Here is a 24,427-nt window from a genome sequence, read left to right as displayed (position 1 = left end):
CAATAAATGGTGCTGGGAGAATTGGAAAGCCACATGCAAAAGAATGAAACTGGACTGCTATCTATCACCATGCACCAAAATTAATTCAAAATGGATCAAAGACTTAAGCATAAGACCTGACACAATAAACTGCATAGAAGAAAACATAGGTACTAAACTTATAGACCTTGGGTTCAAAGAGCATTTTATGATTTTGACTCCAAAGGCTATGGAAGTAAAAGCTAAAATAAACGAATGGGACTATATGAAACTTAAAAGCTTCTGTACAGCAAAAGAAACCATCGACAAAATAAAGGGGCAACCAATTGAATGGGAGAAGATTTTTGCAAACAGTGCCTCCGATAAGGGACTAGTATCGAAAATATACAAGGAACTCATGAAACTCAACAACAAAAAAACAAACAACCCAACTGAAAAATTGGCAGAGGACCTGAAGAGACATTTCTCCAAAGAGGACATACAAATGGCAAATAGACATATGAAAAAATGTTCAGCATCACTAATCATCAGAGAAATGCAAACAAAAACCACAATGAGGTATCACCTCACCCCAGTCAGAAGGGCTATCATCAACAAGACAAATAATAACAAGTGTTGGAGAGGTTGTGGAGAAAAAGGAACCCTCATATACTGTTGGTGGGAATGCAGACTGGTGCAGCCGTTAGGGAAGGCAGTGTGGAGGTTCCTCAAAAAATTACGAATAGAATTACCATATGACCCAGCAATCCCTCTCCTGGGTATCTACCCCAAAAATATGAAAACACCTACACATAAAGACACGTGTGCTCCAATGTTCACTGCAGCTTTGTTTACGGTAGCCAAGACATGGAAACAACCAAAATGTCCTTCGATAGATGAATGGATAAAGAAGTTGTGGTATATATACACAATGGAATACTATTCGGTGGTAAGAAAAGATGATATAGGAACTTTTGTGACAACAGGAATGGATCTTGAGAGTATAATGCTAAGTGAAATAAGTCAGACAGACAAAGCAGAGAACCATATGATTTCACTGACATGTGGTATATAAACCAAAAACAACAAAAGAACAAGACAAACAAATGAGAAACAGGAACTCATAGACACAGACAATAGTTTAGTGGTTAACAGAGGGTAAGAGGGGTCGAGGGTGGGAGATGAGGGTAAGGGGGATCAAATATATGGTGATGGAAGGAGAACTGAGTCTGGGTAGTGAACACACAATGGGATTTATAGATGATGTAATACAGTATTGTACATCTGAAATCTATGTAATTTTACTAACAACTGTCACCCCAATAATTAAAAAAAAAAAAGTTGTATGCGGATTTTCAACTGCATGGGGTAAGGAGGTTGTTGTCCCTAACCCCTGTGTTGTTCAGGAGTCAACTGCAGACATACGAGCGCACGTGTGTTTATGTGTGTGTGTGTACCTATTAATAAAAAGTTTATTTTACTGTTACCTCTTTTTAAAAACCACATTTTTAGAGTTTTAGGTTCACAGAAAAACTGAGGGCAAGTTAGAGATTTACCTTATACCCCCTGCACAGCCTCCCCACTATCAACATCCCTACCAGAGTGGTACATTTGTTACATACAATTAATGAAACTACATTGACACATCATTATCACCTGAAGTCCATAATTTACAATAGCGGTCACTCCTGGGTTTGGACAAATGTATAATGACATACATCCACCATTATAGAATTATACAGAGCAGATTCACTTCCCTAAAAATCCTCTGTGCTCTGCCTATGCATCCTTCTGCCCCTCCCTCAAAATACTATTTTATGCTTCTTGCTTCCTCCAAGACCAAAACCTCAGCTCATACATGTTAATAGCTGGAGGCACCTGGTATCATCTAACTCAGGGTCTAATACCAGTGTAGCTAGTCACCACCTATTGAAACCCTCTCAGGGACCGCGAACCTACTACCTTTGTGGGCAGCTCATTCTGCCATTCAATCTCTTTCGCTGTTGGGAAGTTTTTCCTCGTCTCAGGCTGGTACCTGCCTCCTTCTACCCATGGGCCCTAAGTCTGCCCTCTGCAGTTGAACACGGTGAGTTTGAGCCTGCCAAGTGAATCTTTCAATAACTTGAAGGCAGCAGTCACATCCCTTCTCAGCCTTCTAAGAATTTCAGTATTCCCATGCTTGCTGACAATATAAACCCTTTATCTTCTCTTGATCTGTAAGTAATTTTGCTAAACACAAAAATCTTAAAAACAAAAACACAAAACCTTCGTCGTTTATCCTTTAATTAAAACATCGAAGAATAAAAGCCACTCATGTGTTCTACATTTTCATTTATGAATGTAAAAATCAGACCTTTGTTAGGTTTAGAACATAAGAAAAGAACGGATGAGGAGACGGTGACACAGCTACCTAGTCATGTGATCCCAAAGACTGCTGAAGAATACGTATTGATTTCAGACAAGTCCATGTTAGTGTTCCTTGCTTGAGATGGAATCTGGACAATCAAGGATAGGGGGCACAGAAAATATCTAAAAAGGCAAGAAGGGGCCCAGTAGGCTCTTGATCCCTCTACCCACTGGCAGATCAAAGGTCATTACCATCATCAAATGTGTGGATAGCTTTAAACAACTGGACGCCCGAAACAGAACCACTTCAGCAAAGCAGGATACCTCCTTAATGTATCTTTAGAGAGTTTGGGGCTATCTTTTCCTCTAGCCCTAATCACAAATGGCTTAGGAGTGGTTGGCCTAAATCTGTAAAGACCTCCTTCCCCCCTCCCCCAAGCAAAGCATGGCACATGAGAGAAAGCATTGTTTTAGCTGGGGTACACAGGAGGCTTATATGCGTATGTCTGAGTTGCACTGTGATCCTGAAGTCCAGACTGTGAGCCGACACTAGATGGCAGCTAAACTTTGGTTATTTCCAGGCTGTACAGTGAGGGGAAGGGTGCCTGTGAGTGGATATAAAAATATATCCCTTTGGCTGGGACTTCTTGAAGAACTACAACAAAAAATGTTAAGCCCAGGAAATAAGTGTGCCTATGTGCCCTTAAAACAGACAGAACACCTGGAGTAAGTTACTATGAGAGATTTCTGGATAGTCAAGCCAATTAAGTCACCTTTCAAAAAGCACGGTGACCAGTAGACTAGAGTTGTTTCTGAAACTTCTGTGATCTGAGAGACGTGGCATGAAACATATTTTTTATTGTGACCCAGTACACACACACACACACACACACACACAACTGAAAGAAAAGTTTCACAAAATAATTTGTCCCCTTATTCTGACATTTTTCTATTCTATTCCATTTTAAGGAAATGTTGGTCAGGACCCACCCAGCTGACTTCATAATGACCTGAAGTTTGTTCTGAAGACCAGAGCTTTTCAGCCAGCAACTTTAGGATATACTTTGCTCTTACGTGTTGAGGAATCTTAGCTAAGCCATTGTCCACGCATGGACTCTCAGTGAGGCAACCGTTGAGCAAAACTCCTGGGGCAGGGTTGATATGGGGGCCTGGAGCGAGGGGATGGGGCAGAGTTGAATCGTAGAGTAACATGGATCTTAAGGGCCACCCTGGGTCTTGGCTTTTCTTCTGAGGGAGCCAGGAGCCCCTGGAGGGTTTAATATGGGTAGAGGGTTTAATATGATTTAATTTACATTTTAATATGATGGTTCTGGCGGTTGAACTGAGAACTGACAGTGAGGAGGCAAGAGCAGAAGTAGAAGCTTCTAATGCAGAGAGAGGACCAGGGAAGTAGCTGTGGAAATACAAGAAGCGGTGTGAACTGGGAGGCAATAAACCCAGCAATCACATGGACTCTAACCACCATCCATTGCTCCCAGAGGGAGTCCTATAAATAATGTCCTTATAGAAGGTTCACATTACTTTTGTATAAGACTCAAATGGCTGCTACTTTAGGGCTGAGGTCAAGGCTTGGGCATGGTGGGAACTTGTATGAAGCTGTTAACTGAGAGCTGTTAACCCTGGTTGGGGAGAGGTAGTGGTGGGGGGCGGAGTTCCCTGTACCTAAACTCAGTGCAAATTGATATCTCTCTGATCTTTACCAGGCTGAGGAGATGGCCAAATTGTGGTTCGATGGAATTCAGTCAGGGCTGCTACTCCCTTTGATGCCTGTGGCCATTCTTATCTTGAATTACCAAGGTTAGAAGTCAAATTAACTTTTGAGCTGCTTGAGGTACTTCTGCCTGGTTGTGAGGCTGGCTGCTGACACAAACTCTCAGGTCCCACACTTTGGAGCCTGCTCTTCAGAGACAGGGTAGAAATAAAGATGTTCATATAGAGCCCAGAGTAAGGAGTTCCTGGGTGAGTGGAACAAGAATGTAAGCAGGGTTATTACAGAAATCGAGGCATGGAAGCTTAGGCTCAGTGTGTGTAAACTGGGTGTACAAGCAGAGGAAGATTTCAGTTTGCCAACAAAACCTACTGTTGGATTCTGAGGATGCCACAGCTAGCATGCATCGCACAAACACTGCCCCATAGCTGCACAAGATGGGACAGCTCCGGGCGTGGGTGAGCCACTCTTTGGCCAGCCAGGAGATGTCCCTCCAACAGTGGAAATGAGACGTGTATAACGTGACACAACTATTATGCCATCACACAGGTAACCAGGAAGTCTTCCAAAGTGAGTCCAGTTCTCTGATTAGGGTAAGCAGAAATGCCTTTTTGGAGGAAGTGACAGCTGAGCTATACTTACCAGATAAGAAAAACTTTCAACTGTGCTCCTGGAAATTTCTGACTTCCCAAGAATCCCTTGGGCAGGATGGGGAGGGTGAGAAGAGGGCAAAAGGGTCATGGGTGGGATACCCAGTACAGTTCTGATCACTTGTTTTGATGTATATATTATTAATAGGTTTGGGGGCAAGATGTCATTTGAGGAAATGGATTCAGCTGCTAAAAATAGTGACTGCCAGAGGTTTGGGGCTGTCAGGGAGCTGTTTCTGAGCACAGGAGCAGGGAGAGGCAGGATAAAGAAAGAACAATCCTGACAGAGGAGGACGGGGTGAAGGGGAAGGTGCTAGGAAAAGAAAACCGGCTATAAAGCTACCCTAGCAGTGTGGGTGCTGAGGGCCTGAAACAGAGATGTGTACCGACGGAGGGCAGGCGAGGGCAGGCCGGAGAGGCTATGAAGCAAAGGTCAATGGGAAGATGGTGACCAGGTAGTGCTGAGAAACGTCAAGAGTTGGATGATACCTCCTACTCCACTCCTCCTGGAAGGACCCTGTGCTACATGGCTGTGTTTATCCTTTAAAAAAAAAAAAGCCTGGAAGAAGAATAACAATTATAGGACATTGTGGAGGGGAGAAGGGGCTGGAATGGGAAGGCAAAAGAGGAAACCCAGAAGAAACAGAAGAGTAGGAGGAAACCAGGGCAACTGCTGCAGGAGGAAGAGAACAATTGTGAGATGGCAGATACTGTGGGGAAGACAGGGGAGGTGAGGATGGAAAGAGGTCCTGGTGGTTTAGAGCTGAGCTGGGAGAGAACAAGTTAGAGCAGCAGAGGCCCCAAACACATTGTGATGGAAGTACTAGTTGGGTTGGGATGACGTGAGGCCAGGAAACTCATGGGATGAAGGGCAGTTCTGACAGCGAGGCGGCGCCCAGGCACAATCCATACTTACCCAACCCCTGAAAGACTAACTCAGGAACTTTCAGGAAGGAAGAAAGCCACTCGCTCACACTAAAGCCAAAGCCTGGATGCCTTCCTTCTAGGGCCAAGTAATCAAACAGCTTTTCTTTATAAACCAGGCTAATTCAGGCACAGAAGCTCAATTATAACAAGGGTGGAACGGGGAGAATGATGAAGATAAAGACAATATAAAGAGCATACCAGGGGGATCTGTTCCTATCGGTTTGGCCCTCATACTCCCACAGAGCTAAAGTAATGGGATGTGACTTTCTAAAGAGAGAAGCCTACTTCTTCACACTACTGCCTTCTCCCTGGTGGGTCCCCATTCCCTAGCTGGACAGAGTCCTATCTGTTCTGGGCACAGCATGTTTAAGTATAAAAGGCTTAAAAGCTCAGATCTCTGGCACAACTGTAGGGGACTACATTGTTAAGTCTGTATTTAGTTACATCAGTGAGTAATTAATACAAACTTTTTGAGGGTATAACATTTACAGAAAAGAAAACTGCCCTCTATGGGAGAAAAAGATGTAGAACTGTGGGAAAGACGCCTCAGGAGGTCCCGCTTGACCTCCCCCCCACCCCGCCCCCCGCAAGCTCCCCAAAGGCAAAACTTGAATGTCACTAGATAGACCGCTCCTGCTCTGTACTCCCACATCTCCACACCTTGCAAAAGGCTGAATTACTCCAAAATTAGTGAAAAAAGCTGTAAATCAGTTACTAGTTATTAAAGGAAATCAGACATTTAAAAGTTTGCTGAAAAAAAAAGTTTGCTGTTTTGATAGGAGATGGAAAAAGACACAATAAGGGCAACAAGGAGGTGGGGGAAGGATGGGGCAGAAAAGGGGAGTTGGTGGGCTCCCAGGGGCAAACACTCAGAGACGAGAGACTAGAGACTCAGGCCTCCTGCATCCCCTTCACCAACCGTGCACAGGCAGCCCTGGTTCACGCAGCCAGGTGGACCTGCTGTATGTGATTTATGGAGAGGAATCTTCTTTTTCATCATGGCCCACTTGTTCTCAAGATTCATTCATCTTGATATCACTAGATTGGGAGTTCTCAATTCTCAATAAAACATACTAAATTAGCCAAATGATTTCTCCTCTGCATTTCCCTTTATCACTTTTCAACAAGGTGCAACTTTCTGTAGCAGCATTTTCTGCCACTCTGGCCTAGTTTATCTTCGCCACTTCTCCCTCCAAGGGATTATATTTTTTGACTGCTCTATTAGAAACAAACTTTACTGTAACACTACCTCTCTCTGATCCACATCTCCTTTTCCACAACATGTAAACAGATAGTTCTGTGGAGAACATATCTACTCCACAGTAGAGTAAGATCTTGCCAAGCACTTTTAAATATGAAGAGAAATATGCAAGGGGAAGGAACAGGTAAGTGGTGAAGAGCTCAAATTCAGGAAAGATCATTGCCTCCTTGGAAAAGACAATAACGAAAGACAAGAAGAAAGTCCCCACCTGCCTCCCTCTATGACTTTACAATTGTGCCTTCACACGGCCTTTGCTCAGTATAGTAGAAATCTTGCAGATGTGCACATTCTTTCTCCTGATAGATCACTAAACAGAAATCTAATCCATCTTATCACCCTTTAAGCTGAAATCATTTTAGGTAAGAAAATCAGTTTACATCACAGACATCTTTCACATACTCGAGCTGCCTAGTCCAGTGCTAGTCAAGGGACTAAGAAGCTGGTGCCTGCTGAAACATTCCTGTGACAAGTTAGGAGTTCAGGCTGTGTTGTAGAGAGAGGAGCATGGTTTAAAGAGCCAGATTATTAGCAAAGGCGGTCTTGATTCAGGGACAGGCTCCCAAAGCCTCGTGCCAATGTAACGCCAAGTTGGTACTTCAGTCTCCCTTTCTAGAGGTGACAATGGCCCTTTGTCTTTAGGCAAAAGTGGACTTGCCTAAATCTAACTTGAATGATCCCTCAAAATCTGGAATGAGAGCCGGACACACACACACACACACACACACACACACACACAGAGAGAGAGAGAGACAGAGAGAGAGAGAGAGAGAGAGAGAGAGAGAGAGAGAGAGAGAGAGAGAGAGAGAGAGAGACAGAGAAAGAAAGAGAAACGGAGAGAGAGAGAGAGAGGGAGAGAGAGAGAGAAATGTTTGAAGGGAATGACACTGCAATGTTAACAGCAATTATTTCTAAATGATTGTCTTTTTGGATGATCTTTAGTTTCTTCTTGAACTGTTTATCAATGTACATGTATTACTTTTTAATTGGAAAAAATGTTATTCTGTTTAAAACTCTGTTGAAAGTAGTAATTTATTCCCTACTACAAGTTTTCATCAAATTTTCTACACATAGTCACATTCAATTTAGAACCTAGATTAGATCTTGAATCTAAACTATGCAAGGTACTGAACTTTGTGTATGGATTTGTAGTCGTCTCTGGAACTTTGGTTGCTAAATGGCATGGTGAATTGTTGATAGTGTTTAAGCAGAACCACTTACCTGACATACTGAAGACTGTCTCATATTCCATATGAGGGGATATAAATCAGATAACCTATGGTTTCTTTCATCACTTAATAGTAAATTCAGATACAACATTTGTATCCGTAACAAGACAATAAATTGTGACCTTGTGGCTATGTATTAGTTCTCTTTGGAACAAAAAAATTATACCTTGGTATATAGCAAGAAACTGTTTTGCAGGGTCTTTTTCATGCGAAAGTAACATGAAGTGTGCGTAAGCCCATCACAAGATGATATCCCAAACTAATTCAAGGAAATTTGAACAATCCATTTTGTATCTAATTTTTATTTCATATAACAGGGTCTATACTATTTTTTTAAAAAAAACAGTTTCTGTACTCTCTATAATTTGTCAATTAACTATTCTAAACTTTAATAGACTTAAATCAGAAAAGGTGATGTTAAAAATGAAAGACATATCAAAACACCAGCAAGGCTTCATAGGACAATTATACTGAAAGGTACTTAATACAGGGTCAAGAAATAACCAAAGAAATTTGGAGGCTTAAGTGTTTCTTAAACTCCACAATAATAGATTACTCACCCAAATACCCAGCACTGTGTTCCCACGCGTTTGCATTGTGTGTCGGTGAGGTAAGCGTAGTATTGTCTGAAAGGACAAAGGTGGAATTCACTGAGAGCTTCTGTAAGACCAATAAATCAATACAGAATTCAATTACTGTCACAGAGTGAGTATAAAAAATGTCCTGCCTTCTTTCACATACTCGAGCTGCCTAGTCCAGTGCTAGTCAAGGGACTAAGAAGCTGGTGCCTGCTGAAACATTCCTGTGACAAGTTAGGAGTTCAGGCTGTGTTGTAGAGAGAGGAGCATGGTTTAAAGAGCCAGATTATTAGCAAAGGCGGTCTTGATTCAGGGACAGGCTCCCAAAGCCTCGTGCCAATGTAACGCCAAGTTGGTACTTCAGTCTCCCTTTCTAGAGGTGAATTCGAGGGTCATCTGCACTGTCAGTAACTGTCTCTTCTGACTCTCTCTCCAGGACAAAGGTTGCTGATTGTAATCAGGCAAGAAAGATACAGTTTTGGCTCTCAGAAACTGGAAGGGGTCCCCACCGGCACCTCACTGTCAGTGAATGCCAATGACTTTGAATGTTACTGACAAGATAGGAAAAAAGAGGCAATGACATGGAGTTGAAAGGCTTAGAAGAGCACCCACCCAAAAGGAATATGAGTCACAAATGCAATTTAAAATTAATTGTCCAGTAGCCACGTTAAAAAAGTAGAAAGGAACAGATAAAATTCATTTTCATAATATGTTACTTATTCTAATATATTAAAAACATTATAAAGAAGCATTTTATATTGTTTTTGTACTACGTCTTTTAAATCTGGTGTATATTTTATCTTATAGCACATTTCAATGTGCATTAACCACATTTCCAGTGTTCACAGCCACGTGGTGAGTAGCAGCCATATAGGATAGTGCAGGCTTAAAGTCTCATGACTACCCCGAAACTCAACCCATCCCTTCAGAAGTAGCATCTAAACCAGGAGCTCATCATCTTTTTGGGGTCACAGAATCCTTTGAGGACTTGATGAAAGCTATGATAAAGGCATATAAAACACGCACACAAAACTTTGCATTAATCTTCAAGAGATTCAGATACCTAAAGCTCATCCATGAATGGTCGCCTCCTCACCTCAAAGACCCCAGTGAAGAATTCTATCCATAAAGAATTCAGGTTTTCCTCTAACTTCACATTTTCATTACCTACTTTGCTTTTACCAATTCAGTTACTTTACCCTCTAATGTTTCCATCCCCTTATGCTGTACTTTATATTATCAGATTAAAAGAATGCTCGCAGTTATATTTTCTCAAAGCAGATTCGTATGAAGTCTAACCAAAAAGAAAGAAAATGGAGACGTGCTGTGAATGATTTATCCTGAAGCCTATGAGCTTTTTCTCCTTTAGGGCCTGCTGTTTGCTAACTGGAATGGATGTGATAAAACTGATTAGAGCATTTCCATTTTCCCAAGAAGCTTGTTAAAGCATCTCCTTACATAGGAACTGCCTCAAATGGTGTAAGAACACAGAAAGTAGCTAATTTTTTTTACACAAAAAAGAATCGTGTGGAAATCCATAGTGTTTGGCAAAAATTTTGAAGAGCTTTCAAAAGTCAAAACTTTGGATTTTCAGTCTCTGGTTGTTTTGAAATGTTTAACAACATTGAAATTTCGTGATAAATCAGATGTGATTTGTTACTGTTTTATAGGAGATTTCTTTCCCCACTTATTGACTTACTGGTTGCTCCTAATTTTATGAAGAAACTGAATGTTCCTGAAAATAACCGTGGGCCTCAAATTAGGTTAAATTTTAAATAAGGGAGGGAGGCTCTAATCTACCAAAGAAAAACAGCATTTATAACTACTTCAAGGGCTGCTGGTTTACCAACTGTTACTTTCCTGTTTGGTTCAAAATACACACAAAAAGAAGAAATGGAATTTTGGACCTAACTCCACAAGACCCACTGTGTCTTCTTTGGTTTGCTCAATCCAGTATTTGGGGTTACATATAAAGAGATTATCTATCTGTCTGTCTTTCTCTTTCTCTCTCTCCCTCTCTCTCTCTCTCTCTCTCTCTCTCTCCATATATATATATATATATATATACATATATATATATGTATATATATATGTATCTATTCATCCCCAAATCTTATATTACAAATATAATTGTAATAATGGATGAGAACAAGAGGTGCTGGATGGGGATAAGGGGTATGTTTGACCAAGGAAAACACTATTCTCCTTGGCAAGCGAGGCCTCTATTTGTGTAGTCTACAAGCACATTAAAAATGATAAATTAAGTTACCCTAGAGCTTCTGAAAGCTAACCATTTTAACCACTTAGTTTGTATTTGTATCAGCTATGCAGAGATCTTTGGTGCTTCTACTGATCAATACCAGTTCTAAATAGAAAAAAAATGGAAAAAATGACAATGTTTTGCTTTGAAGTTCACTAGGATCAGTCAATGTGAAGGGACAATCTGGAGTGGATAATGCCTCATCTCTATGACACTACAAGAATCCAGGGGAATAATAGCATGAAAATTCAAGCTTATTTCATTGTCTTGGTGGACCACAGGAAGGACATTTTTTAAAAGAAATTGATTTAATTGGCTCTAAAAAAGGTAATAAAGTCTCACTCTAAAAATAATATCATTTATGACTTCCGATCCACCATAAAAACATTTGTAGTTTTTAATGCTCTCATTAAGAAAAAACTTCAGCATCACTTTCACTCATTTATTTTTTAATAGGATGTTACGGGGGAAAAAAGAACAGCAGCAAAGATTGTAAAGGGGTTTGAAAATAATGGTGTGGTGTTGATTGTTCACTTCATGTTACTGAGGTCTCAGAGCTAAACATTTTCTTCATATTATGGATATATAATTCTTTAGAATGATATTTTCATGGAAAATCTGCTAGTGTATGTGACTTCCCTTATGCTAAACAGGAGAATACAAAGCAGGCTAACATGCTCAAATGATAGTCAAACTTAAATAGAATTACCTCACTGTGGGAGCCGTGATGCCACCAATAAACAGAATTCTACACCAACTTAATGGATGACTGGCTTGGAACACAAAGATATGTTTCAGGAAGAAGGTATTCAACTCAGTCAGCTAAAAAAGAAGGAGGCATTAGTCATAATCATATATTCCCTTAAATGGATATTCCACAACTAAAAATAATTGGTATGTTCAAGGCATTTTTAGAAAATACATTGGATCTTCCAAGGGCTGCTATTTAAACTTGGTAAAAGTCGGTACAATATGGGCACCAAATAATCAGGGGTCCAGGAGGAGGTACGGGGGTGGTGGGAAAAGCACCAGCTGTTGTCATGTTTCCTGGTTTGCATAATTGTCACTTGGGTCATATGTGTGATCTGCTGGGATGGTTGGGAAAGACATGATATAAAAACTGCAGAAATCATGAAAACAAGTACTTGTATATACCATGGAAAACTTACACAGCCTTACAGAAGTCAGGCCAGGTCTAAAAGAATTGCAACTATAGGAAAGTAAATCTTTAATAACCAAAAGAAGCTTGAGGTATGTCACTGAGGGATGACTGTGGACTAGTTCAGCACAATCCTGGATGCCTGGGACCCAGCAGATCCTCAACCAAAGGCAGCTCTTAGAAGTGGGTGTGAAGGGCTGGTCCAAGTTGCACCTCGGGGTAGTGGGTATCTCCCCTGAGGTTAGCATCCAAGTACAGCTCACAGAAGAGTCCTTAGCAGCACAAAAGAGACTTCAGCAGGGACAAGCTCAATGCCCAGAGCCTGGAGCCTACATTGCCCCTCCACATTAAGCAATAGGCAGAGACTAGGAAAGGTTACCACTTTAAGAATATATCATATGGACCAGTAGGTTCATTTCAGTGACATAAAACATGTGTCTTTTCCCATAGCACTGACTTCAAGGATATAGAATAAAAAATGGTCCATTAATTAACACCACACATGGAAAGCTGATTCATACCACAATGCTCACACTCAGGGAAGGTGTACCCTGTGGAATGCTTCCATTCTAGGAGCACACTGCTATCTTTCCTGAACAAATCCAAAATCCTCTTCAGTTCTTGTAACAGAAGAAAACCTATACCTTCCTATACATTGCCCTGATAAGGTAAAACTTAATCTGAGTCCATTTACACTACCATTTTTATACATACTGACTTCCCCAAACCATGATGACTAATTACTTACATACACTTCTATATCCAAAAACTCCATTTTTTAAGATGGGCATTATTATTCGCCATGTGTGGACAAGGATTGTCTTTTTGGAAAGTGACACATACTGATTTTTTTCCTTATGTGGGGAGTATTTTGTGTATATGTGTTCAAATTATAATTTCTGGTGATTCTGAAAGACTCATCAGGTGAAAAAGCTGGTTTCCCTCAGCTAGTCTTCTAAAGTTGTGGAACAATTAGCCGGGGCAAGGAGGATCAATTAAAAAGGACTGTCTCTGGAAAACAGAGATGTTTGATAATCCTTTTCCAAAACCCTTCACTATCTGAAGTACCTTAATCATGTAATGGTCTGCTTGTGACAAGAGCTTCTCTCCACTGCAGACACCACTCTGCAGGACCCATGTCCTCCGGGACGCCAATTCCCACAGGTAGCAGAGGGCTTCTTTATTTAGTTCTTTACAAATTACCCAAAGTGAAACAGCTGAGGCACAATTTTAAAAATAAAACATTGAATTTGTAACATAAAAATAGCCTTGCATTTGTTCCTTTGGTCATGAAAATGATCATTCTAAAAAGCAATCCAATGCCCAACTCACTGGGTAACAGATGCTGACATGAGCTTTTTCAGGGAATTTTAATTTATTTTTTATTTGTAATTCAAAGATCCATATTTTAAAATGCCTTTCTGATGAAGCAAGACCTTAGGCGTAATAACATCACTCTGCTTAATTATCCTGTATATCAGCTACAGAACGTTAGATCTTCTGAAGCATCTAGCTGGTAAATAATGTGAACTAGCATTACCTCTAAATTCCTGGGTGGTTTTTAGTCTTTTTCTAGTTCTGGATATCTAAAAAATTACCTGCCAGATGATCATGAAAAGGTATATTCCAGCCACTCTCTGAAAGGAAGATTTGGGGTCAAACCATCGAACGTAGGTCCAGCTAGCAGGAGTGAACTGGAGCACAGCTCTTTTGATTTTCCCAGTGGTGGTGTGGATGTCCCTGAAAGAAGAGAACAGCTGCATTGAAAATCCAAAGAGATAAGGAAGGGGAAAAAATATATACAAAAAAGAAACAAAACGAAACAAAACCTGTGCATTGACTATTTTACAACCAATACTCCGAACAAAAAGATTCCTTTCTATTTGAACCATCTCTCCAACAATGGTCCCTATTCACAGGAGAAGAAGCACAGAAAGCAGTCCACTCGTTGGGGAATTTCAGGGATGACAGGCACAGCACAGACTTCAGGTCACTACAGAGCCAGGAGAGGCCTTAATTTGCAAACTGGTGACAAAAGAAGTTGAGAGGCATTACAGACAACCATCTGGAACCAGGCCAGGAAGAAGAAGGGTGCCAGTGAGGATCCGATTCCCACTCACTGTTCGCCTCCCAGGTCAGAGCATTTTAGTAAAACAGAGAATACACACTCTTGAGGTCTCCCACATCATTCCTTCACCCTGTTTCTTCCTCAGAAGAGTGAGCAGCTTGGATTGATGAACAGTGATTTTTAACCTTTCTCAGTTTTAATCCTAGAAATGACTCAATTAAAAAATCTCACATTCTCACGATAGACACAAACAGCCCACAAATTACAAAGGAGAATATTTAGGCTCAGAGAGAACAACTGGTTGGTGCAGGCTCACCTGGCAAGCCTCAGAGCTGGGTGTGCATTCCAGCCCTGTCACTAGTCCAGGAGAGCCGAAGTCCAGGGTAAACAGCATTTAACAACTGTAAAGACTCTTTAATTCAACAAAGACTTATATTAAGGAACTTTATGTCTTAGTGCTAAGTGCTGAAGGCACAAGTATAAACAAGCCAGGTCTTTTATTCTTTTTGCGGGGAGGAGAGGGGAATGAAAGGAAACCAGGTTCGTTCCTTCATTCACTCACCTACCCATCAACAAGTACGTAGTGAGAAAATCTCACAGGAAGTAGATTTGAAGCAGAAAAGCAAAAACAAAAAATACAGACTACCCCAAAATAAACAAGAACTATGAAGGACCTATATTTTAAAAAATGGCAAAACTTCATGGAAAGAGGTAGAGAAAGATGGGAATAAACAGAGAAATACAGCACGATCGAGAATTGGAATATTTTAATAGAATGAAGAGGTTGATTCAACTTAAACTATATTTGTTTGTACATTTAATGTAACTTAAAAAAAAAACACCAATGGAATTTTCTGTTTATTAGTTTAGTTTGTCTTGGTAACCTGACAAAATGACTCTCAAATCAAATTTGAAGCATAAATATATGAAAGTAGGGAAGCATTATGGCAGTGTTCAAGGAACCAGACAGTCTGATGCAAATTCAGACTTAACTGCTTGCTAGCTTAGGCAAATTTCTAAACCTAAGTCTCAGTATCCTCATCCCTACAAGGAAGAGAATAGTGTCGATTCTAGGATTGATATATGGCTCAAATGAGATACCGTTTATTATAGAGCTTGCTTGGAGTAATATCCAGCACAGCTACAATTTTTTTTTTACATTTTATATTGCCTTAAATATATTTAAAAGCATGCTTTCAAGTGACTAGCCAAAGAAAGAATTATTAATAAAACGGATGAGGAAAACTGGTTAATAAACTGCAAAAACACTAAAATCTCCAGTTTACATCATATTCCAAAATAAATTTGAGATCAATTAAATAAGTTACTAACAATAAAAAGACTAAACCATTAAAGAACTAGAAGAAAATACAGTTAACATTTACCTAAACAAAAAAATTTAAAGCTTTTAAAGTTTAAATGGCAAACCTACCACAAACAAAATTAGAAGGAGATGACAAAATAAAAAATAAAGTCATATTTAGGACAAAATGTAAATATCCTTAATCTAAAAAAATTACTAATGAAAGAATTCAATAGAAATAGAAATGAAATTCACACAATTAAACACAAATATCACACAATTTCATGTGTAATAAAACTGGCAAAGGTTTAAAAATAAAATTCAAAGCAATAGTGAAATGAACATATATATACGTTGGTGTATGCATGTGAGAATATAAATTGGCATATTGTACTTCTAAGAATTTATTTTTTTAAAAATCAGAGATGCACACAAAGATAGATGTTCAAGAATGTTCACTCTAGCCTTCATTACAAATGTGAAAACTATGAAGCAACTAAACTGCTGTAAAATTAGGGAATTAGTTAAATACGTTATCATTTATCCATAGGTTGGGACACAATGAAACCCTTCAAAATCATGTTTTAGAAGAACATTTAAATGTTGGGAAATGCTCATACTTTGTTATATACATAAGCAAAGATTTAAACACAATAAAAACAACTACTAGTTTCATTATCATTACCGTTGTTCTTTTCCTCTTTATCAATGGCAGGGTTCCTGCCACAGTCAAAGTGAGGTACAAGTTCAGAAAGGCAGGATAAAGAATGATGGAGGTGCGCACTGTCCTCCATGGAAGCAGAGGAGGAACATGCAGCTAGTTTATAAAATCAGAGACGACTACCTGAAGAGTTAACAAGTGACCTGAGTCAGGAAAGAAAAGGACCAGCCAGCCTGGCCCATGGGAACACAGGTCAAACTCAGATAAAAGAGTATGCACACGGGCTCAGGAGAGCGTGGAGAAAGGGACCACAGATGTACACTTTGTCCTAAAGACCATGAGAAGCCATCATGGGGGAACGACATGAAGAATCGGACATTCTTTTTTTTTTTTTAATTTATTTATTTATTTTTTAATTTATTGGGGTGACAATTGTTAGTAGAATTACATAGATTTCAGTTGTGCAATTCTGTATCACATTATCCATAAATCACACTGTGTGTTCACCACCCAGAGTCAGCTCCCCTTCCATCACCGTACATTTGATCCCCCTCACCCTCATCCCCCACCCCCCAACCCCCTTACGCTCTGGTAACCACCAAATTACGTTCCCCAGATTAATTTTCAAACCCCGTGGCCATCCTGTGGTCACCGACTGCCCTCCAATCCCCTCACCCTCCCCCCCACCCCCCACTCCCCCCGCCCATCTAGCAACCCTCAGTTTTTCCTCATTGTCTCCCAAACAGTTTCTGATTAGTTCATTCACTTATTCTTTTCTTTAGAATCCGCAAATAAGTGAGATCATATGGAACTTATCTTTCTCTGTCTGACTTATTTCACTTAACATAATGTTCTCTAGATCCATCCATGTTGTTGCAAATGGTAAGATTTCTTTCTTCCTTATGGCTGCATAATACTCCATTGTATAAATGTACCACAGTTTCTTAATCCAGTCATCTACCGATGGGCATTTTGGTTGTTTCCATGTCTTAGCTATTGTGTATAGTGCTGCAATAAACATAGGAGTGCATAGAGATTTTTGAATTGAAGTTCTGGATTTCTCCGGATAGATACCTAGGAGTGGAATTACTGGATCATAAGGTAGTTCCATTTTCAGAATTTTGAGATACCTCCATACTGTTTTCCATAGCGGCTGCACCAGTCTGCAATCCCACCAACAGTGCACAAGCGTTCCCTTTTCTCCACATCCGCGCCAGCACTTGTTGTTTGTTGATTTATTGATGATAGCCATTCTGACTGGGGTGAGGTGGTATCTCATTGTGGTTTTTATTTGCATTTCTCTGATGGTTAGCGAGGTTGAGCATTTCTTCATATGTCTGTTTGCCATCTGTATGTCCTTTTCAGAAAAATGTCTCTTCAAGTCCTCTGCCCATTTTTTAATTGGATCGTTTGTTTTTTTGGAGTTGGGTTGAGTAAGTTTTCCATAGATTTGTGATATTAATCCCTTATCAGATATATCACTGGCAAATATCTTTTCCCATTCAGTAGGATCCCTTCTTGTTTTATTGATGGTTTCCTTTGCTGTGAAAAAACTTTTTAGTTTGATATAATCCCACATGTTTATTCTTTCTCTTAGTTCCCTCGCACGAGGGTGTATATCAGTAAAAATCTTACTCCGGGTAATGTCTGAGAAGTTTCTTCCTATATTTTCTTCTAGGTATTTTATGGTTTCAGACCTTACATTTAAGTCTTTAAGCCATTTTGAATTTATTTTTGTATATGGTGTAAGGAGGTGGTCCAACTTCATTTTTTTGCATGTGTCTGTCCAGGTTTCCCAGCACCATTTATTGAATAGACTGTCATTACTCCATCGTACATTCTTGCTTCCATTGTCGTAGATTAAATGGCCATATAGGCGTGGATTTATTTCTGGACTCTCTATTCTGTTCCATTGATCTATGTGTCTGTTTTTATGCCAGTACCATGCTGTTTTGATTACTGTAGCCTTGTAGTATAATTTGAAGTCAGGTATTGTTATACCTCCCACTTTGTTCTTATTTCTCAAGATTGCCTTTGCTATTCGGGGTCTTTTATGGTCACATATAAATTTTAGGATTATATGTTCTATTTCTGTGAAAAACGACGTTGGCAGTTTGATAGGAATTGCATTGAATATGTATATTGCCTTAGGCAGTATGGACATTTTAACTATATTAATTCTTCCTATCCATGAACATGATATGTGTTTCCATCTATTTATATCTTCCTTCATTCCTTTCATCAGTGTCTTATAATTTTCTGAGTATAGATCTTTTACTTCTTTGGTTAAATTTATTCCCAGGTATTTTATAGTCTTTGGAGCGATTGTAAATGGGATTGTTTTTTTAATTTCTCCTTCTGATGTTTTATTATTGGTATATACAAATGCAACTGATTTCTGAATATTAATTTTGTATCCTGCCACTTTACTAAATTCATCTATCAGCTCTAATAGCTTCTTGGTGGAGTCTTTAGGGTTCTCTATATATAGTATCATATCATCTGCATACAATGATAACTTTACTTCCTCCTTACCAATCTGGATGCCTTTTATTTCTTTTTCTTGTCTGATTGCTGTGGCAAGAACTTCCAGAACTATGTTGAATAGAAGCGGAGATAATGGGCATTCTTGCCTTGTTCCTGATCTTAGGGGGAATGGTTTTAGCTTTTCCACATTGAGTATGATGTTAGCTGTGGGTTTGTCATATATGGCCTTTATTATGTTGAGATAAGATCCCTCTATTCCCACTTTCTTAAGGGTTTTTATCATAAATGGCTGTTGGATTTTATCAAATGCTTTTTCTGCATCTATTGATATGATCATGTGATTTTTCTTTTTCATTTTGTTAATGTGGTGTATCACATTAATAGATTTGCGGATGTTGAACCACCCCTGCATACCAGGGATGAATCCCACTTGATCGTGGTGAATGATCTTTTTAATGTATTGCTGAATTCTGTTTGCTAATATTTTGTTGAGGATTTTTGCATCTATGTTCATTAAAGATATCGGCCTGTAGTTTTCTTTTTTTGTGGTGTCTTTGTCTAATTTTGGGATCAGGGTGATAGTGGCTTCGTAAAAAGTGTTTGGGAGTCTTCCCTCCTTCTGGATTTTTTGGAAGAGCTTGAGGAGAATTGGTGATAATTCTTTTTTGAACGCTTTGTAAAATTCACCTGTAAAGCCATCTGGTCCAGGGCTTTTGTTTGTTGGGAGACTGTTGATTACTGATTCAATTTCCGTGGTGGTAATCAGTCTATTCAGGTTTTCTGTTTCTTCTTGAGTTAGCCTTGGAAGGTTGTACGCCTCTAGAAAATTGTCCATTTCTTCCAAATTGTCAAATTTGTTGGCATATAGTTGCTCATAGTAACTTCTTAAAACTCTTTGTATTTCTGCAGTGTCCGTTGTCACTTCTCCTCTTTCGTTTCTGATTTTATTAATTTGGGTCCTCTCTCTCTTTTTTTTAATGAGTCTGGCTAATGGTTTGTCGATTTTGTTTATCTTCTCTAAGAACCAACTCTTGGATTCATTGATCTTTTGTATTGTTTTTCTGGTTTCTATTTCATTTATTTCTGCTCTGATCTTTATTATCTCCTTCCTTGTGTTCCCTTTGGGCTTATTTTGCTGTTCTTTTTCCAGATCCCTTAAATGTGAAGATAAACTGTTGATTAGTGATGTTTCTTGTTTCTTTAGGTAGGCCTGCAAAGCTATGAATTTCCCTCTTAGGACTGCTTTCGCGGCATCCCATAGATTTTGGGTCGTCGTGTTTTCATTTTCATTTATCTCGAAATATCTTTTGATTTCTTCCTTGATCTCCTGCTTGACCCATTCATTATTTAGTAATAAGTTATTCAGCCTCCATGAATTGGTGTGTCTTCCCGTTTTTTTCCTGTAGTTCATTTCTAATTTCATAGCATTGTGATCAGAGAAGACAATTGGTATGATTTCAATTTTCTTAAATTTATCAAGACTTGTTTTGTGGCCTAACATATGATCTATCTTGGAAAATGTTCCATGTGCGCTTGAGAAGAAGGTGTATTTTGCAGCATTGGGGTGAAATGTTCTGAAAATATCGATTAAATCCAAGTGGTCCAATGTATCATTTAAGGCTGTTGTTTCCATATTGATTTTCTGTCTGGAAGACCTGTCCCTTGTGGTCAGAGGTGTGTTGAAGTCCCCGACTATAATAGTGTTACTGTTGATCTCTGCCTTTATGTCAGTCAGTACCTGTTTTATATATTTAGGTGCTCCTATGTTGGGTGCATAGATGTTTACTAAGGTTATGTCCTCATGTCGGATCGATCCCTTTATTATTATATAGTGCCCATCTTTATCTTTTAGTATGTTCTTCATTTTAAAGTCTATTTTGTCAGAAATAAGTATTGCAACTCCAGCTTTTTTCTCGTTTCCATTTGCATGAAATATCTTACTCCAACCCTTCACTTTCAGCCTGTGTGTGTCTTTTGTTCTGAGGTGAGTCTCTTGTATACAGCATATACAAGGGTCTTGCTGTCTTATCCAGTCAGCCACCCTATGTCTTTTGATTGGAGCATTTAATCCATTTACATTTAAAGTGATTATTGATAGGTACATAGATATTGCCATTTTTAAATTTGTAGTTAGGTTGTTTTGATCTTTCTTCTATTTACAGAAGACCTTTTAGTATTTCTTGCAATGCTGGCTTGGTGGTAATAAATTCCTTTAGCTTATTTTTTTCTGGAAAGCTCTTTATCTCTCCATCAACTTTAAATGATAGCCTTGCTGGATAAAGCAATCTAGGTTGTAGGCCTTTGTTTTCCATCACTTTAAGTATCTCCTGCCACTCCCTCCTGGCCTTCAATGTTTCTGTAGAAAAATCATTTGATAGTCTTATGGGAGTTCCCTTGTATGTAACCCTCCGTCTTTCTCTTGCTGCTTTTAGGATTCTCTCTTTGTCTTTAAGCTTTGCCATTTTAACTATAATGTGTCTTGGTGTGGACCTGTTTGGGTTAATCCTGGTTGGAACTCTCTGCACTTCCTGGACTTGTATGTTGGTTTCCTTCATCAGGTTGGGGAAGTTTTCAGACATTATTACTTCAAATATGTTCTCAATCCCTTGCTTGCTCTCTTCACCTTCTGGTATTCCTATGATGCGCATGTTGTTGCGCTTGATGTTATCCCAGAGGTCTCTTAGGCCATCTTCATTGTTTTTTATTCTTTTCTCTTTTTGTTGTTCCGTTTGGGTGATCTCTGCTACCTTGTCTTCTAAGTCGCTGATTCGATCCTCTGCTTCATCTAGCCTGCTGGTAATTCCTTCAAGTAAGTTCTTAATTTCGGTAATTGTGTTCTTTAGTTCCAACTGGTTTTTCGTTATGATTTCTACATCCTTCTTTATGTTTTCTCTAAGCTCGTTTGTTATGATTTCTACATCCTTCTTTATGTCTTCTCTAAGCTCCTTAAACATTCTTATCACCAGTGTTCTGAACTCTGTCTCTGAGAGGTTGGTTATGTCTGCTTCATTTGGTTCCAGTTGTGGAAGCTTCTTCTGTTCTTTTATTTGGGACGTGTATCTTTGTTTCCCCATTCTGGCTGACTGTGTTTATTTTGATATATTAGGTAGATCCCCTAGAGTTCTTAGTTCTTGCTAGGTTATCTTATGTAGTATGTGTCCTTTATATTTGACTCGCACCACGTCGTCCTTCTCTGCGTGTGCTCCAAAGGTGAGTCTTGTGTTGTGTACACTGCCCCGTTCAAGAAGATCTTTAATTGCTTCCCGCTAATGAGCAGGTGGGGTCAACTCCTGGGCTGACCTGCCGTGAGACTTGGCTCTGCCCCCCGCAGGGCACTCTGCTGCGTGAGGGTTGACCACCCCAATGTGATTTGGCCTCTATGGGCTCCAGAGCCTGCCGAGAACCCCCTCTAGGTGTGTGACCTGCAGGTCAAACCCGGCTGCACTCCGATTTGGTCTGGAGTTGGCCCCCAGATATGCCGAGTCCCGTGCCACCCAAGCTGGGCCCCGGCAGGGAAGTCCCAGAACAAGGCAAATCACCAAGCACAGCAGCAACGACAACAGCAAAGAGGAAAAAAAAAAAAAAAACAAAAAAAAAACAGCCGATAACCCCCGCTCGACACAGGCAAAGATATCAAAGATACAAGACAAAGCAAAACAAAACCAAGCAAAGCAAAACAAAGCAAAACAAAAAGCAGCGACCGTCTCGGCCTGAGCCCATCAAGCAATGACCAGGTTGTCCTCTGCTGTACCAAAGAGCCCCCTGCTTATTGCGCAGGCAGAGCCGGTCACCTGGTGCTCAGAGAGACTTTGGGACTGCAGACTTAAAAGCGTGGGCCTGAGGGGTCTGGATGATAGTCTCCACAAAGTCAGTGCAGCTTCTGCCCTTGTCCGCACGTATGCACACCGAGAGGAGCACCACCAGTCCTTTGTCCAGAGCTCGTGAGTCCTAGGGCACTCCTTCAGTGTGTGTGTATGGGTGCGGGCGGGAGATTTCTGATCTGCTGACCGTGCCTCACAAGCTGGGCCCCGGCAGGGCAGTTTCAGAACAAAGCAAATCACCAAGCACAACAACAACAACAACAACAAAGAAAAATATCAAATACGTTCACATGCAAAACCACCTGATAACCCCACTCGACAGAGGCAAAGATATCAAAGATATAAAGACAAAGCAAAACAAGACAAAACAAAGCAATACAAAAAGCAGCGACAGTCTCGGCCTAAGCCCACCAAGCAATGTCCAGGTTGTTCTCTGCTGTACCAAGGAGCCCCCTGCTTATTGCGCAGGCAGAGCCGGTCACCTGGTGCCCAGAGAGACTTTGGGACTGCAGACTTAAAAGCGTGGGCCTGAGGGGTCTGGATGATAGTTTTTACAATATCAGTGCAGTTTCTGCCCTTGCCTGCACAAATGCACACTGAGAATGGCACCACCAGATACGTGACCAAAACTCTTGAGTCTTAAGGCACCTCTTCAGTGTGTGTGTGTGAGTGCGGGCAGGAGATTTCTGATCTGCTGAAAGCCCAGAGCTGTGCCTGCCTCACTGCTGATCTCCGGGTGTGTCTCGGCCGCTGCACCCACCCCACCCTAGGCAAGCCAGGAAGGGTGGGGGCTGGAGATGGAGGGGTCTTCACTCTCCCAGCCCAGCCGTGCGTCGCCCTCTTCCCGCAGGCCAGAAAAGGTGGTGGCTGGGGGTGGAGGCGTCTCTTCTCTCCTAGCGCAGCCAAAATCACGCACACTGCCCAATCTGCCTGGGTCAGGGCTGCCCGTCAGGCTTCCCAAAGCGTGAGGCTTAGATACCACTTCTCGGTTCAGGGGCCGGTTTAAGTCTCTGGAAGGGCGGGGTAGGATTGGGAGAGCAGGGCGGGGGGGAGGGGCCTAGGTATGGAGACTGCGCCCCCCGTCCGCCGCAGGGTGCGCCGCCTTCCCGGCGGGAGAAATCAGCCGCGGGACGCAGGGAAAGAGCCCGCCTCCCGGTCTCTGCGCTCTCCGCTCCGCCTGGGCTCCTGTGCGCGCCCGGCACAGCGGGGCTGCACCGCGGTATCCAGTCCCAGTCTCTGGAAGGGCGGGGTAGGATTGGGAGAGCAGGGCGGGGGGGAGGGGCCCAGGTATGGAGACTGCACCCCCCGACCGCCGCAGGGCGCGCCGCCTTCCCGGCGGGAGAAATCAGCCGTGGGAGCAGGGAAAGGGCCTACCCCCGGTCTCTGCGCTCTCCGCTCCGCCTGGGATCCCGTGCTTGCCCAGCTCCGTGGTTTTCGGTTTTCGCCCCCGCCAGCTGAGGCTCCGCTGGGGGCTGGGCTCTCCCGCCGCTGCCGGCCGGGCGCTCCCACGCCGCTTCTCCTCCTCCTCTCCTTGCTCCGTCCAGTTAGCTTACCCCCAAGAATTTCTTAGCTTCAAGCAATCCACGAATCTCTCCACTATATTGTGTGGTGAGCGAAAATTCCCTCGATGGGTTATAGTTCCCGTTTGCAACAAGATCCGGAGGAGAACTCAGAAAGTGCGCCCTGCTGCCGCCATTCCTATGACGTCACTAAGAATCGGACATTCTTAAAAAGATCACTCAAGCAATGGTGTGAGGCTTTGAGGGATTATCTGGGGACAGGGGACTAATTAATCCTGAATGCAGGTGAGGCATAAGAATAAAAAGGAGGGGATGGATTTGAGAAAATAGTAATGATTTAGCATTTTCTGAATGAATGCCTGAAATTAGGTTTATAATCATTTATGAGTTTCAATTACTAACGCATAATTTATTCTTTATCATCGAAGACCATACTAACGTTGCATGCTACTAGAGTAGTTATATATACAGTG

The 24,427-nt window shown here is 41.0% G+C and overlaps 1 protein-coding gene across 1 annotated transcript in view; it reads right to left on the bottom strand.

The window, feature by feature from the left end:
* Positions 1–24,427, bottom strand: part of PTDSS1 (phosphatidylserine synthase 1) — a 77,536-nt gene that overhangs the window by 17,396 nt on the left and 35,713 nt on the right. The window contains exons 7-9 of the mRNA XM_033125875.1: positions 13,693–13,834; positions 11,645–11,757; positions 8,658–8,723 (exon numbers count right to left, since the gene is read on the bottom strand). Coding sequence (XP_032981766.1) covers positions 8,658–8,723; positions 11,645–11,757; positions 13,693–13,834 — 321 coding nt within the window. The remainder of the gene's footprint in view (positions 1–8,657; positions 8,724–11,644; positions 11,758–13,692; positions 13,835–24,427) is intronic.

Source organism: Rhinolophus ferrumequinum, chromosome 14 (assembly GCF_004115265.2).
Source record: "Rhinolophus ferrumequinum isolate MPI-CBG mRhiFer1 chromosome 14, mRhiFer1_v1.p, whole genome shotgun sequence".
Lineage (NCBI taxonomy): Eukaryota > Metazoa > Chordata > Mammalia > Chiroptera > Rhinolophidae > Rhinolophus > Rhinolophus ferrumequinum.
Note: the sequence above shows the minus strand (reverse complement) of the source record. Positions and strands in the feature narration are given on the sequence as shown.